This window comes from Molothrus aeneus, chromosome Z, assembly GCF_037042795.1.
Source record: "Molothrus aeneus isolate 106 chromosome Z, BPBGC_Maene_1.0, whole genome shotgun sequence".
NCBI lineage: Eukaryota > Metazoa > Chordata > Aves > Passeriformes > Icteridae > Molothrus > Molothrus aeneus.
The window spans coordinates 13,556,229-13,573,039 of record NC_089680.1 but is presented as its reverse complement, the minus strand read 5'-3'; the positions used below and the strand labels follow the sequence as shown (position 1 = coordinate 13,573,039).

Here is a 16,811-nt window from a genome sequence, read left to right as displayed (position 1 = left end):
AGGTCTAACAGCTGGCTAATGTTTTGAGTTGTGCATTGACTTGTCAGGGGACTGAGGGATGGTGGAGGAAATATTGACCTTGTTATCTGAATGTTGGTAGTATTAGACAGCCATTTAGCTTCCTCAGAATGTTTGGACTGATGCAGGCTTTTTCAGATAAGGTCTCTTTCAGATGCACTAGAAGCGGGGAGGATGCTTGCATGCAGGAGACAAACCCACATCAAATCATGGCAAAGTCCCATGCCCTGTGCTCTTCCCAGGCACTTCTGTTTGTAATCCTGTGGACCTCGATAGTGTTTCAGAGGGAATTACTATAACTCTAGTGACAGCATTGTGATCAGTGCTTGGGTAATAGCTGGTCAACTAATAAATAGCATAGAAGCATTCCCACTATTTTTTGGAGTCTTGAAACCAAATGTCTTTTGACATTTTCTCTTCCAAGCAAATAAATACTGTGCCTCTTCTCTGACCTTTTGCTCCTAATTCACCAAGACCTTCTAGAGCTGTCATTGAATAAATAATAGTTGAGTATCTGGGTACCTTCTGTTTTGTAGTGAGGAATTTCTCTACAGTTCCAGTAATATGTATTAAGTGACTTATATATCACTATTTTGTCATGAGAGGTAGACTTACAGATAGAACAATCACTAGTTTGTGCCAGGAGGAAACTATAAAGTGTGTATCCTGGCAGTGTTGCTTCTCTTGAGTGAGTCCCTTATTGTACACAGAAAAAGTCTATTTCATCAAGGGAAGTAGAATTTAACACTGAATTAAAAGTCCTAAGATTCTGCCTGGTGTTTTTAACTTTTGATCTGGCACTGAAACGGAACAATATGTTACTTGTTCTTATGCAAGAAATACCAAAAATTCTTTTGTTGCATTCTTGTAGTTACTAATCTTGTATTGTGCAATAAGCTATCAAAGTATTTTTCAAACAATATGGTAATAATAAAGGCCATATTAATTGTATTCTCAGAGTTCCTTGCTAAATTCACTGTATACAATTTTCAACAGCATATTCATGTACTAGCAAGTAGAAAAGATTTTTAGCAGTTGTTTTAACTAAACTTCAAGAATGTGTTTATTGCACAATTTTGCATTTAAGTTGCACAGATGTGGTTTTGGTCTCATAAACTACTCAAATAGACATTAGGGAGAAAATAACAAGAGAAGAATAATCAGCAATTGTCAGTTACCTGTCTCCTAGTCTTGAACAAGGGCATATTGGGCTGTACAGAATATTATTAAAGTTTAAATATATCCCAAGCAATACGCAAGTTTTACTGAAGATAGAAATTTGAGAGTACTCGGAAAATCATATTTGGACTCAGTTCATGTATGGGCATATATTGGCCTTGATAGATAGAACATGGGGCTATATTACTGTGTTTATACCCAATTAAGGCAAATTTAATGAACGAGCTGTATTCACACTTTGCTTTGGTAATTAGCCACCAGTCAATATCACTAGGAAAAAGTTTACCTTGCTAATCAAGTCATGTTTCAGACTTTCTTACTTTTCATGAAGCCCTTCACACTAACAATTATCATTAAAGAGAATTTATCCTGAGAAGTCTCAGGATTACCAGTTTCTGTATGTGGCCTTCCTTAACATTTGTAATTGAAGACAGTAAAATGAGAAAGATTCCCCTTTTGCCATGTTTCATGTTGTTTTGTCAATTGCTGAGTTTACAACAATTTTTGCAAGTTAGAGGATGCTTTGCCAGTTTATTCACACTTAGATAAAGTCCATTTTGTGCTCAAAACCAACCTTCTGATGTCCCATTGAGAGACTAGATGGCCGGCCAGGGATACTTTTTCCATGGAAGCTGATCATGCTCCCTGCAGTGCAAGGAAGGCAGGTTGGAAGAGCACAGCTGTCAGGTCATACACTTAGATAACTGTGTACCAGCTGAAGGCTGGAGCAGGGCAGTCCCATTGCACTCTCTCCCTCCCCACCCCCACAGGGCGACTGACACTCCATCTCTCCCATTTCACATCCCGAGGGGAAGCAGGCTAAAGATGGGCAAGCAGGGTGAGGGCTCTGCACGAGGAGGCCACCTACACAACAGCTACTGCAACTGAGCAGCTGAGAGTCAGCAGCTGTAGCCAATAATGGGGCTTTGCATGTACCACCCACACTCTTGCAGTTTGTACCTTTAATAGGTATGTGAAAGATATTCCAAGTATTAGATGGAAAAACAGCAACTTCAGCTCAGGAAGATCGGTCATCAACCAAAATTAATGCCTCTGTGTTGGACTATGATGATGAACATAATAGAAAAGCATATAGTAGGTTAGATTTGGTTTTGAACAAAAGACAAATTATTTATTTCTTTCTTCAAATGAAGCATAACACTAAGGTATAAAGGGAGTATAAATAACATCTGATTGTGCTCCTAAGCTCCATGCTATAACTTTCTTGCAATGACATCCTTCAACAAATTAACTACATCATTACTGTTAAGTATTAATTGCACAAAACAGATACACAAAATATATAATGAGCTAGAAAGAGGACAACATTCTTCCATTATGACAAACAATTCTAACAAGAAATGGAAAAAAACCCAATAGATCTAGGCTTACACTGATGGCAACACTGAGAGTTTTTAAGTCCTCTCCTTGAACACATTACATGTGATAAATAATATGCAAAATATTTAAAGAATTTTATTGTTGCTTACAGAAGATACTTAGCAAGCAAGGAGACAGTAGCCATAACTGCCTCATGTTTCATATCCCCATCATTCAATGCAAATTTTTACATTTCATGCAATAATCCTGAGCTTATTTTCAGTAACATTGAAATGTCATCTATGTTAATTACCAAATACATACAGAGCCCAGCTATGGGGTCTATTGTATTATTAAGGCATGAAAAAAGAATAGCAGTTTATCAACTCTGAATGCCACAAATACAGCACAGCAGTTAGAAGGCTCAAAAAAGCTCAGAAAGTACCAGTGATTTCTGTGCGAAGGTCCTCCCAGAACACAACTGAATCATCAGTTCCTGAAAAGGCACAGAATCAAATCCTGTCCTCACTGACATCAGGGAGTTCTGCCATTGCCTTGACTGCTGGACCAAGCTTCAGAGCTATCAGGAGTGACTCAGACTCCTCTTCATATCCCCAAAAAATTGACAAACTTCCTCTCACTCAAGTCAAGTATTAATTTAAAAAAACAATACCTACATATTGTTTTGTTAATTAGTATTTTAAGCCTATGGAAAGGTTCAATTCATTATACAGTATGGCAATTAATAAAAAGCCTTTTCAGAAAAAGCTTATTTGTTAGTCTGATTTATTAGTACATTAAAAGAAGGGGGAAGTATCATGAAAAGAACCTCTGCCAAGTTTATGCTCTGTTTATGAATTAATTTTAGTTTTAAAATGAAAGATTTTGGTAAGCCGAACCAAGGATATGTGATACAATTCTAGACTTCATGGTTCAATGGCTCTTCTGAAAGACAAAGAGCACGACAGCCCTGTCCAGTCATCAAGTGAAGAACTCATCACCTGCATAAGTTGTAAGGGGCTAGCAGTGTCTAGATTGTGCAGTTCTTCACGCAGCCTCTATTTTACATCTGAGAAGCTCTTGCAAAATGCCCTTTAGCAAGCCAAGGTATTCCAGTTCAGTTAATTAAGCCATTGAAACCAGGAACAAATTGCTGGCAAGACTTACTTCATGCATAATTGCATTATGTCCCATTCTGGGAACGAAAATAGCAGATGATCTTTAACTCTGCAACTGCTATTGCCTAGCCTTTGTCTAAGTATTTACCTAGCTGAGCTCAGAGTTTACAAATCCAGTAGCCTTATACTTCATGTACAGGTGGCCCATGGTCTGCCATGGACAGAATGCTGGTATGCAAGAGGGATTGACTTTCCATGCCTGCACCCCTTGCTGATGCAAGCCACCCCTTGGCAGAGATGGTGCTGTCCAATTGTGTCACTGCAAGGCTCTGAAAACTTTGCAGATGCACAAAACTGACTTAACTAATTTCACCTAAAACACTAAGTTATAATATTGAAAAATTGTTTGTCACACTAAAACATTCAGGAAACTCATTACTGTCTCATTTGAGATTGAAGGAGAAAAAAAAATGGTTGTTGATATTAGTTACTGGGTTAGAATTTGCAGGGCTTTTGGTTAATTTCTACTAAGAAATAAGTTAAAGAAGGCTAAGGCTATAAATCGGTACTGTTTCATTTATAAATATTCACTTTACTTCTCTTCTAAAAAACATGTTAAGGAAAAAGGTGGCCAGAAGGATTACACATGTTGTAAATTGTAATTTGGTTGTTAGGCTGCAAAAACCAAAAATGTAAGTGAAGTTGAGCACAGTGTAAGAAAAAACCCAGTTTTTAATTAACAACTTATTTACAAGTTCATAAAATCAACTGAACTGGAGTAGATGTTCTATGTTTGTCACCAATATTTTATTGTAACTGGTAACTTGTACGCTTTGTAGTAGAACAAAAAGAAATTAAAGTCCACTATATACAGCCTTTGTACAGGCTACTTGACTATACTCAAGGCATAGTGATCATAGCACAACCTAGTCTTCATAATAATTTGTGCACAAAAAGACACCAATCAGACATTATGTGAACATTACAGTGAAATGACATCACAAGTCCAGTGAAAATTCAGCATCATACAAAACATATTGTTCTACTGCAAATGACATCCTTTGAAACAATAAGCCTTTTTTCAGTAGTAAATTAACCAGAGTCTGATGCAGAGATTTGTGTAGTTATAAGTCTTTTAAGTGAAGCAACCTCTGCAGATAAGTTTGCTATGCCCTGCTTCAAATAGAGATTCTCTGACTCAGAGACATTGTAGATATTGTCTTTTATTTCAACAACTCCAGTTTTGCAACCACTCTGAATTTTAACGTTGAGTTCCTTCTGATGCCAGAGTTCTGGTTTAAGTGACCAGTCTTGGATATTAGTCACTTGAACTGAGAAAGGAGTGTGAGAAGAATGCACCAAGTTTTGCGCACCATGTTTTTCAAGCTCAAAATGTCTTTTTGAGGACATGTCAATGGGTGATGACAACTTCTGTGTTGCATCATAGTCATTATCCATTGCTTCCACTTTAACTTGCATGGCTTTGGCTTTGATTCGAAGCTTGTGAGGCAAAGCTGAAGAATTCACTTCTGGAACTTTAACTGTTGCATGAACATTTTTATGTTCAACTGGGGAATGAATTGGACCCTTAGGAACCTGCTGTTCATCTTCTCCATCAGATGACTTTCCAACTACACCATCATCAGTTTCTGACGTTCTCGGGGAATTACTGGAGGACCTATTAACTTGCAAGAGAGGAGGAGAATGTGAGTACACATTAAAGGTAGCTCCCATGTAGTTTGGATATATGGATGCTTTATATGAACCTCTGTCATCTCTTGGTTCTCTCTCTAATTCCATGGGCTCCTGCTTTATAATCTGGAACTTATTTTCGGGACTTCTACAGTTGTTTTGTATACGATTTGGTTGGGTATGCTCTACAGTTGATGTTTCAGATACATCAGACATTGAACTTTGAGGAGAATGTTTAATGACAGAAATACAACTGCTACCAACTATAGATGGTTCATGTTCATCTACAAATGAGTTAATATTTGATTTGGAACTCTGATAATCTTGAAAATACACAGTTGTTGAGCTACTGAGTTTCTGTATCTCTTGGGCATAGGCTGCAGAACTAATTAAACCAAACTTTAACTTCAATGAAAGCAGCTCTGCCTTTAAAGTGGCATTCTCTTCTCCCAGTGCAATTAGTTTGTTCTCTAAGACAAGGTCATTCAGTCGTCGCTTTTCACGAGATCTTTTGGCAGCTTCATTATTTTTCCGCCTTTTCTCCCAATACATAGCATCTTTCTTTTCATCTGGAATGAATTCTCGCTTTCTCCGGCAAGCTGAAGATTTGCTCTTTCCACTACTTGCTTCAGTAAGTAGTATATCTTCATTTGTAGACAATTCTTCAGATACTTCTGCTAAGGTCGACTTAAGTACCATGATTTTGTCCACATTGCTACTTGTGTCAACAGGTCCATGCTCCTTTTTAAGGGTCTGCATTTTTCTCAGCTGCATCAGAAACAATTTGTAGAAGATCTACAATAAGCAACAGAGCAAGCTATCTCCCCAGTACTTCTCACTCCACAACTTGATTGATAAAGAAATTTTAAATCCACACACATTCTTCCTTTTCTTTCATAATCTCAGAGAGAAATGTCTGTCTAGAACCAATTTTCTTAGCAGATTCAATGGGAATCTTCTTAAAAGCCTGAAATAAATAGAGAATTTTATTACTATTTAGGAATTGCTGTATCAAAACACACAGAAGTAGCTATTGACAAATATTTTATACAAGAATTTAGTTCATCAAACCTGCTGTGATATGAACACAGCTCAACACTGAAACTACTGATATTCTAAATTTCATGACACCTAGAGGTAGCAGATTTGTTTCCAAAACAAATATTATATGATCCAAGGAAGAATCAATTAAAAAACATTTGAGTTTTGACCCTACAGTAATGCTGTCACAGAACCTTCCATGGCATCATTGGCCAAACTAAAACCTTACAACACTTTAAACTGCAGGACACGAAGCATGCTGATGATGAGCAGCATTGCAAAGTATCCTGCTCCACATTAAAGCAACTCTTCTGAAAACAGCTGTGGTGTATGACTTAGAAATGCTATATATTTGGGTCCTTCAAGGATTAAAAATAGCATAAGCTGATTTAGAGAAGAAGGAGTGCTTTCTATTGTCTTAAAATACCACCATTATCCATCATCCAATGCTTATCTATTATGCATTTAATTGCTGCTTTTGAATCCTATAAATATATATATATATATATATATATTTATAAGTGTTTGTATCCATCATATTAGTTCTAACTAGCAAGTTCACGCTCATAATTTGGGAAGGTACCTAACTAAAAATATTTTTAAAAAATTATGTAATTTTTTAGTATCTTACAAAGAAAATGTTAAAATCCATATTGAAAAATACATTAGAAAAATAACATTTAATTAAAAATTTGCATTTGACAAATAGTTGTAATATGTCGAAGTTAAGTTTAATACCATTGAGGCATGTACACCTCCAGGAAACAGTATTCACATTGAAGTAAAAGTTAAGACCCAGAAGTGTTACCATTAACAAATAAAAATTAGCTTAACCCTTAGCTCCAGACATTCTAATCATTAAATTTGAACTTAAAGAGTTTATATTGGTTTTTGTTTTATTTAGTGCCTTTTAATGCAAAAATGCTAAGATCACTTGGTCTTGATCTTAGACACAGCTTCTCAGTATATAATTTTCTACAGTCAATCATGTTCCTGGTCAAAAGAATGTAGTATGCCAAGTGCTTTTGTAGAACTGACTATCAAGTCAGCTATCATTCTTGCCTGTATGACCAGAAAACAAACAAAAAAAAATTAAATAATCAACAACTTCGGATTAATGTCTCTATTTACTGGGAATGTTTTTATAATGACTGATGAAACTAATTTTAACATTATCAGTCAAGAAAGTTATAAAAGAATTAATTAATTGTATTCTGCCAGTTTTTCTTGTCTTTTCCAGAAGGCAAAGTGGAATGAGACTAAGGTTTCAAGCTGGGTTCTGTTCCATCAAACCATGCCAATTCTCCTGTCATGAAAAAATTAACACATTTAATAGAACAACTAAGTAGAATTTCCTAAAATCTGTGGTTAATTACTGACATGTAACTATTTGTCTTTGATAATACAGCCCTAATGAAAAAAAGTTAGACACCTACCACACCAAAGACATCATCTAATATTTAACTGCAAAAGCAGCACCACATATTGTCATGTTTGAAAAGAAATGTACCTCTAATAGACAAACAGTTACATAGTTAGACCCTGATCCAAAATTTCAAGTGGAGTCAAAAGGGAGCTTTCTGTCAAGACTAAAGGAGCTGGATCAGGTTTAAAAATAAAAATGAACCCTACAGCAAAGCAACATCTGTTTCTCCAAATTTTCAGTACAGTTTGATTTGCTGAAGTAGGTGTATAGACATTTTGTCCACTTCACTGATTCAGGGAATCAATTATTTAATTAATATGTATATAATTTTAAACGTAGTGTAACTCAGCACTTAAAAAAAATCATCGCTGAAACTTTAAAACAACAAAAAAAGAGAGAAGACAAGGCCACTTGACCTTTTGTCACATTTGTAGAATATTCAGTCTCTGTAGCATCATTTTACACTAATAGAATACTGGGATTTAATTTCATTATCCTGTAGAACTGGGATTACACAGTAACTGATCTGTAATTGTCCTGATCCACTACTATCACTGCATTCACCTGTACCAGTAGCACACACATTCCACAGCACACAGCAGGAAATTGTATCATGTACTCAATACCTATGAAATCATTACTTGTCTCTTAGTATATATTTAAGCCAACTCTCACCTAAGCAAAAAGTGCTCAAAACTTTTGTGAAATTTCATGTCCTTATCAGTTCATAGCTCTTACTGAATTTAACAATACCAGAGAGCTACACTCAAAATATTTGTTCTCCCAGAAAACACACAGTAATATGCATATGTCATCATTACTATTACCACACACATATATATATGTGCTATATAGCCTAAAACATCTACACTTACTTGAAATGGTAGCATAAGCAAGAAAGTACTTATAGAATCACTGGATATTTTAGAAGAACAAAACCATACCTACACTGATTAAATACTTTTTTTTTTTCACTTATAATATTCCCATCTTTTATTTCCATGGGATATAAAAGCAATGTTTAGTCTTGAACAAGACTGTATCAGGGTAAGAATTTGGACCGTGTTTATCAGTATGGTCTCCAGCTCAAAGCTGTTCCACTTCAGTGTTGGTCCAACACTGTGGTCTAGGAAAAATACTAATAATAGTAATAATAATTGGCAAAAGAGTTTCTGGATTGTGGGTTGTTTTTTCCCTAAGCAAATGTAGACTAATGACATAGTTCATCAATATGACCATATTGATAGATAAAAACTCAACTGCATGTCCGAATATCCTCCTGCAAGCCTAAGACTGGCACTGAGTTGAACTTAGCCCAACCAGCTGCAGAGTTTACGTCCCTTGTTCCATGGGACATCTGCAGACTGTACTCTGGAATGGCCCAATCTGCTCACTGTAGCACTGTTAACTCCTGTTTTGGCCAGTCTCCCTCCTGTACACATTGTTCCTGGCACAAACAGACAGAATGTAAGTAGCATGCAATCCACAGCAAATATTAAGCATGTATCAAAATGACCATGTTTTTGCATGCAATATTCAACTTTGCTCTCTGCCAGAGTCCATCAGTAAAGCTGTCAAGACAGACATGTAACCCACTGACACAGTCATACAGGTTTGCTATTTATGCAGTTACACCTAATGCCATGACTTTTGTGAATAAACCAAGCAACAAAAGATCTTTAACTCTTTCTGTATTTCTTGAGCACTTTTATTATGGTGACTGGAACTGTGGTTTTACAAACAGGAGTCAAAACCCTTGTTTAATAATACTTCTTCATGTGGATCGGCCCAATGCTGAAATCTGTAAACAAATTAAATTCCATCTGATGATAACGGCAACATGCCTTCAATGGAACCAGCCATTTCCCTTCACTTCACTTGCATTTTATAATTCCATTGGAAAACATGAGTATTTAAACATAAATTAATGAACTGTAATGATTCCTCTGACTACATTTCAAATTCCAATATTTTCCCTTATGATTAATTTTTCAATTGCTTTATCACTCCCTCATAAAGTGTTATAAAACCAACATTTGGTTGGTTGATGTTAATGGCATTGAGTGCCAATTCTACAACATAATAACACTCGACCCTATTAACTTAATTACAAAGCCAGTTTTGCTCCCCCAGCAATTTTGCCATTGACTTCAGTAGAAGCAGAATACAATCACAGATCCAAGAATTAATGAGACTGTTGTATAGGACTCATGCTATTGAAGCAAAAAATTATGCACGCAGAAATCACAAAAATTATGGGACTTAAAAAAATACTGAAGTGACAACATGGCACATTCAAGATCTGATCCTGGGGATTTACATATTCACACTGTAATAATGGAAAGGTTTCAAAGTTTGGAGGACAAGGCCACAAGCTTGCTCTCTTCTGTGTTATTTAGTTACATAAATAATTTCTGTTTTAAAGAATGTATGGCGGCCTCCTCATGTACCTAACCTTCACCATAGAGTAACTGCATGCTTTCATTTATATTTAGCAAAATAATTCAAGCTATTTCCAAGCATAATTTTTCAAACATACCCTGGGATAAAATGACTGTTTACTTGTACAGCTCTAGCATTTCGATAGTGATTCTATCACACTAAATGAAATCCCATTTGTAGCATTGGACACTCAAACACAATTCAGTTTTGTATCATTGTGTCCACAAAAGGAATATGTATCAGTCCGTAAAAATGGAAGAAAATAACATTTACGTATAGCTTCTTTTGTTTTAGGAAAAAAACCACGCCTCTAACATGCCTCTATCATCACCGCCACTATATGGCACACTCTAGAAAAACAATTATGCTCATCTTAATGTCCCTGCTTATTTTTAGCTGATGTTTTCCATGTTTTGCATAGGTATCTTTAATTAATTACTGCCACCTTTCTGCCCCAGTCTATCAATTTAGAAAATCTGGCTGCATACCAGATAAATTACTACAGCAATTGTTCATAGATTCAAAAGTTACCAGTTTGCCATCCAAATTTTGGAAAATTGAAAGATATATTTTGCACTTTATCTTCAAAGTATTCCAAAACCAGATGCTATCTATCTCAATACTTTTATGAGGTATAGAAAAAATATCATTCTCATCACACACATGGGACAGGAAGCTGAATTTAAGCTCAGGTGGTGCATGCACAGCCTCCTTAAACACTGCTGAAAAATTCTGGAGATACTCTACCTCTACTGCTTTCCATGGACAAAAATTATGCCATGAAACTCTGCACCTATCATTATCACTATCATAATTCAGAAATCCAGGGTATTTCCAATCTCCACTGAACTCCGTCAACATACTTCTTCTTGCCCATTACCTGTAACAGTTTGTGAGTTCATGGTCCTGTTGAAGAAAAGCTTTAATGCTGGATACACTGAAATAGTCATATCCCTGGGACAGATTTGTGGGCCAGAGGGTCTAGACAATGATGAACAAATGACGTTTTTTGAGAAAACCTAGGTGACTGCATTTTATGCTATGATGGACAGGTTATCCACAGTCACAAAGGGGAAGAGCATTTACAATAGGAATATCGCCACCAATTTCTGCTGTTATGTAGCAATATGCATAAGGACCATGAATATGTGGCAACAGCATGAAGAAATGCAGAAGTATTGCTCCTGTATGCAGTTTCCTTTTCCTTTATGGACATCCTAAGTGCTTACTGTTTCAGGACCAGTGTGTAATTAGGTCAGTGGAACACTGATGATGATAACTTTGTACAAGATGACCCACTTTTGCTAAAATGTTGATCGCGTCATTGAAGGAAAAAAAATTGAATATATCCACAAAATATATTCCATCGGACACATCAGAAATCATTTATTATGACACTGTTAAATCAAACTTAAGGAAAAAGTAAGTAAGATTATCATGGAACTTGTAATACTATTGCAAATTCATATTACCCAACTCCACGTTGTACACAGAAAGCTGATGTCATATGTAATTTTTACAAAAGGCTTTCTTTGTTAGAAAAATTACTTAAGTTACAATTTATCTTAAGAACCACAAATTAACTCATTAAAGTATGGCCTGCTTACTGAAGGTAAAATACAGAAATAAAATTTCTACTTGGAGAGCACAAAACATACATTAAGGGTAGCTGTTATTCAGAAAAGGTCAGTGAAGCTTAATAAATGCCAATCTGCCGCACATTTTCTTTTATTTCCTTGTGAAGACAGTATGATTCTCCCAGATCTGTTCACATTTCCCAAAACAAGCTATTTATTGCTCTGGTTCAAATGGTGAAAAACAAGATCTAAGAATATTACTGATGGCACCAGGTAAAAATTTAAAACTGAGGAGAAAATAAATATATCTTGCGTAAATATTTAATTCCATATATATATAATATATAGTACACACATGTAAATATGCAATTTAATAATACTATATCACTTTCCAGTATTTTAATAAAGCCTCAGTAGAAACAACTGTTACTGAAGTTACAGTACTATGACAGTATGTTTCTCATTTCAATAGCTACTTGACAGCAGGAAGAACTAGACTGTGAAAATCTATAACTTAATAGCAACCGTCTTCTGGAAATACTATCTCAGGTTTCCCTTAGTTACAAACCATTAAAAAATAAAGCCCACAAAATCAAATATTAATTATTCTGACAACAAATAGCTTTCTATTATTGAACTGTGTTCTTAAAATGCCGACCATGGACCAGACCTTCAGCTGACCTAAATTTATATGGCTCTATTTAAAGGCAGCAGAATTATGTCAATTAATCCCAGCTGATGCTCTAAACATGCATCTTGTTATATAACTGAAGCAAATATATAAAATAAACACTGGCTGGAAATTGCTGTTATCTACCACTCACAGCAGACAGAACAGAGAAATAGCAATCTTTAGAGCTCCAATTCTGTGAGATGGTCCAGACCACTGCCCATGCTGAGCATTATTTTCTTTGTTGGATTGCATTCCACTTGCAAAGAGAAGTCTTGCAGCACTGGCATCTATATTGTCAGCTATTGTGCAGACACCTCTATAGCAAAAATTGGTTAATTATTCAAATACTGCAGGACACACTGAAAATTACACCAAGGTGGAGCAACTCAAGAAAGGGAAAAAAGCCATGTCTAAATAAGGCATTTTTCCTAATAGAATATATATTTAATATATGTCACAAAATTCAATCTCATAGTATGCTATTTTGGACAAGGACCAATTCAACAAGTGAATTAGGAAAAACCACAAGGTATCTAAGATCGCTTTAGATTTATTTCAGATCTACCTTATAATATAATTTTTTAATAATACTGCTTCTACCACATTTTTAGTCAAGACTAAGCATTCCCTTGTTTACACAATCTTGTTTTTGACAGTCATACTTATCATGAGTATTAGACAGTTACATTGTCTTATAGCTACCAAAAAAAATGTTTTCAAATACTGTAAGGTAAGGCTTTAATACTGTAAAATACTAAGACAGAAATCAATTGTCATTTTCTTTTAGATTGGACTGCAGGAATTGGCCATCTCTTTGCATTTTTTTTCTATTACATAGCCTAAGCATATTTATATCTCATAACTGGCTGTAATGATCATGGCAAGGTCACCTAGAAGAGTCAATTAAGCTGATGAGTCAGATACATTGCTTAACAGTGTGTAATAAGACTCAAACAGAGGATTTTATTGTTCATATTATTGCATCACAGTGATGTTATAACAGCAGTGAGATTGCCGTCTGGAAAAAAACTATTGCATAAGCCTAGTTTGCATAACTATTTGTTAAAATAAGTCAATTTAAAATGAGTTAAAGGTTTATTTTATTTAAGAGTTTTATTCCAAGATAAAGGATTGGAAAAAAACAGCATGGTGCTGAGATCTTTCTCAGGCTCTCTTTTGACTCTATTGCAATAGATAGAATGTCTGTATGTTCTATAAATTTCATCCAAAGCAAGGCAAATACTATTCCTTCTTAAGGAAGGAGATAAGCTGTTTGGAGGTCATGTAAGTTCATATTGCCCATGGGAAGATTCTTAGCTTCTTGACACCTTCACATCAGTTTCTCAAAAACAAACAAGAAAAAAAATTCCCACCCCAAACCTCAAAACAAAATGCAAAACAACCCCCACCAAAACAGCAGAGACTTGAGACTCTGGATGCAAATTCAGGAAGCTGGATATTTTGAAAGCTAGTTAAGGGTCCTCTGGAGCACTATTTAAAAATATAAAGTAAATTAAGGTGGAAGCAGAATATTCTAAAACTTATTAGCATTTTAACAGTCAAAGACATCTACAAAGTGAGAACTTTTATAACAGCAACTGTTAGTGCCAATGTTATTAACAATCCTTATTCAGTAGTCCTTGAACTTGTCGGTTTAAATCAGGTTTTTGGGCCAAAACACCAAATCCTTATTCATTCGAGTTTCCCATCAAAGTCAACATGTTGATTGAATAAGGACCATAAAATCAATGCACATAGCAATATTTCAAGCAAGGCTCGGGATTTAATTAATTACTGAAGAGGGCAAAGATAACTCAAAGTAGGTTACATACACACTGGAGCAAACATAACGAAACTAAGTGCAATCATTCAAGTTACAAGGACAACAAAAAAAAAGGGGGTTGTTTTTAACACAACAGTAACTCCAAAAGAGCCTCACTGTCAAGGCTGTACTTGGCCCCGACAATCAAGTAGCAAGCAGAAAAGTTTATGCAGTTACCGAGGATATTACATTTTTAAATACTTTGCTGCTACTTCATATAGCAGGTTCAATGGACAGAAAGTCTGTGGCTGGGGTACTCAGTCTGGAAGTTTTGGTCAGAAGCACAGTGATGTTAGTTTCACGTATTGGAGAACCGTTTTAGTAATTAAAAATGAAAAAAATAAAAATAAAAAAAAATATCGCCTCATCTTGAAAGGCAAGTTTTCGCCAGCAACTTTCAAGCTATGCTCCTATCGAGGACACAGCACAAGCTGGTCCCAGAGTACAAAACATACAGCCACTGCGACGCCAAACTGACTTGGGAAAAAAATTACAGAATTGGGCAATGACGATTTTTTTTTTCCCCTTTATGATGTTGTTGTCGTTCATTACGTAAGAAACGACAGAAAACGCTCAGCTCGTGCCTACCTGCGAGGGCCTTTGTCTGGCGATCCCTGCCTGCAGGCGACGGTGGGACTGGGGGGGTGATGGGCAGCGGGGTGGGGACGCTCCGCGGGGCGCGGTGCGGGCCGAGCTGCGGAGACACGGCGCCCGCCGCCGGCCGCGCACCGCGCCCTCCACAAAGGCTGCCCGGCTCGGCCCCGCGGCCCCCTACGTGACCGGCGGCGCATGGCCCCGGCCCGCTCGGCCCCGTGCTGCCAGCCCGCCGCCCCCCCGCCGCCGCCGCCGCCCCAGCCCAGAACAAAGGGCTGAGGGGGAGCGCCAGCGCCCCCAGCCCTCGCTCGCCCGCCGCCGCCGCGCCCCGTCGGCCGCCGGGGAAGGGAGGCAGCGGCGACCCCCGCCAGCCTCAGGGAGGAGAAGGCGGAGGGACTCGTCGGGCTCCGCGCACCCGCTCCGCTCCACCGCCCATCGGGTCTGTCACACTGACCTACTACCGGCGGCCGCCCCCGGAGCCCGGCTCCGCTGCTGCCCCGCGGGGGCCGGTGGCACCTGGCCCCCAGCCCGCCGCGGCCGTCAAGGCACGGCCGGGACGGCTCTGCCTCTCCCCTCCAGCGCGGCTGAGATCTCCCGTAAGCGCCTTTCTTCCTTAAATTAAGCTGTTCCCGTTTGGTTTGTTTTGGTCTGTTGTTTTGTTCGGTTGGTTTTTTAAAAATTATTTTTCTTTTTTTTTCCCACTGAAATTCCGTACCGGAGAGATGCCACGGCGTCTAGGCGAAACGCCTTCCCTAAAAATATAAATACAGCCTGATCTAAAACGCCTCCGAAGGCGTAGAGTTAAAAATCCGAGCAAATGCCTCGAACGTCTTACACACGCACGGCTCTGGAGAAAAGACCAGAAATAGCACATGAAGCCACAATTGCTAAAACGCGAAGGGGCTAAATATAGACCCAACACAAATCTCGTTTTAAGGCACCCGGCACGCAGCCGGCGAGCGCGCCTCGCCTCCCCACTTACCCAGTTGTCTACTTCCCTTAATAAACACACTTTAACAAAACCTGTTACAGTTATGAGTTTGGGGGGGCTTTTATTTCGGGGCGAATTGTCCTAGTTTCTTTGTAGGGAGATTATAAAATCGCATAATTAGCTCCCTCTTCCCAGCCCCACTGCCAGCATATTTTGTGGTTACATAATGCAACATTTCCAGGAACTATTATGCGATCGGTCCCGCAGCGCCTAAAAAACAGCGACAAAAGTGACGGAAAGGGCTGGCTGAGACAAGCACAGCCCCAGTCCCGGGCCGCTACCATTGATGCCGACTGCCCGCGGGCAACATGCCCCTACACCACCCGAGAGAGTACTGGCTCTGGCCGGCGGGCTCCGGCAGCAGCTCCCGGTGGTTTCGTGGCCGAGGCACGGCGGGCGCTGCCCGGGACCCAGCCCTCCGCCCAGCACGGCGTCCGCCGCGGCAGCTCCGCTCCCCACCGGCACATTATGCAACGCGGGAGAACCGCTCCGGCGGCGCTGCCCGGGGCTCGCTACGAGGACATGGCGGTGGCAGCGCGGCACGCCAGGAACGAGCACGCCCCGACAGCGAGAGCCGTCGGCCGGCAGCTCCCGGGCTGCCTCCCGCGCCACCACCCCTCCGCCGAGCCGCCCGCCGCCGCGCAGAACGGGGCTGCCGACAGACCCTTCCCCGCGCGGCGGCGGCCGGAGCCGGCTGGGCTCCCCATAAGCAGCAGCCGACTCCCGCCCGAAGCTAGAGCGAAGCACCGGGCGGGCGCCTCAACTTTGTACGAGCGCCTTCCTTCCTACCTGCAGCGCACCGCGGAGCGCAGAGCATTCCTCGCCCCGCGCCGGTCCTCGGGTTAGGCGGGCGGGCGGCGGAGCGGAGCGGGCGCGGTGCGGTGCGGTGCCGCGCCGTGCGGGCGGCGGCGGAGCGGC

General features: G+C 39.2%; 1 protein-coding gene across 1 annotated transcript; it reads right to left on the bottom strand.

Moving 5' to 3' along the window:
• Positions 1–2,302: 2,302 nt before the first annotated feature.
• NFIL3 (nuclear factor, interleukin 3 regulated) lies at positions 2,303–16,796 on the bottom strand. Its single transcript, XM_066569462.1, has 2 exons — positions 16,683–16,796; positions 2,303–6,294 (listed from the first exon to the last, which is right to left on the bottom strand). Exon 2 carries the CDS (start codon positions 6,099–6,101, stop codon positions 4,728–4,730), a length of 1,374 nt encoding a protein of 457 aa, XP_066425559.1. The 5' UTR covers positions 6,102–6,294; positions 16,683–16,796; the 3' UTR covers positions 2,303–4,727.
• Positions 16,797–16,811: the final 15 nt, after the last annotated feature.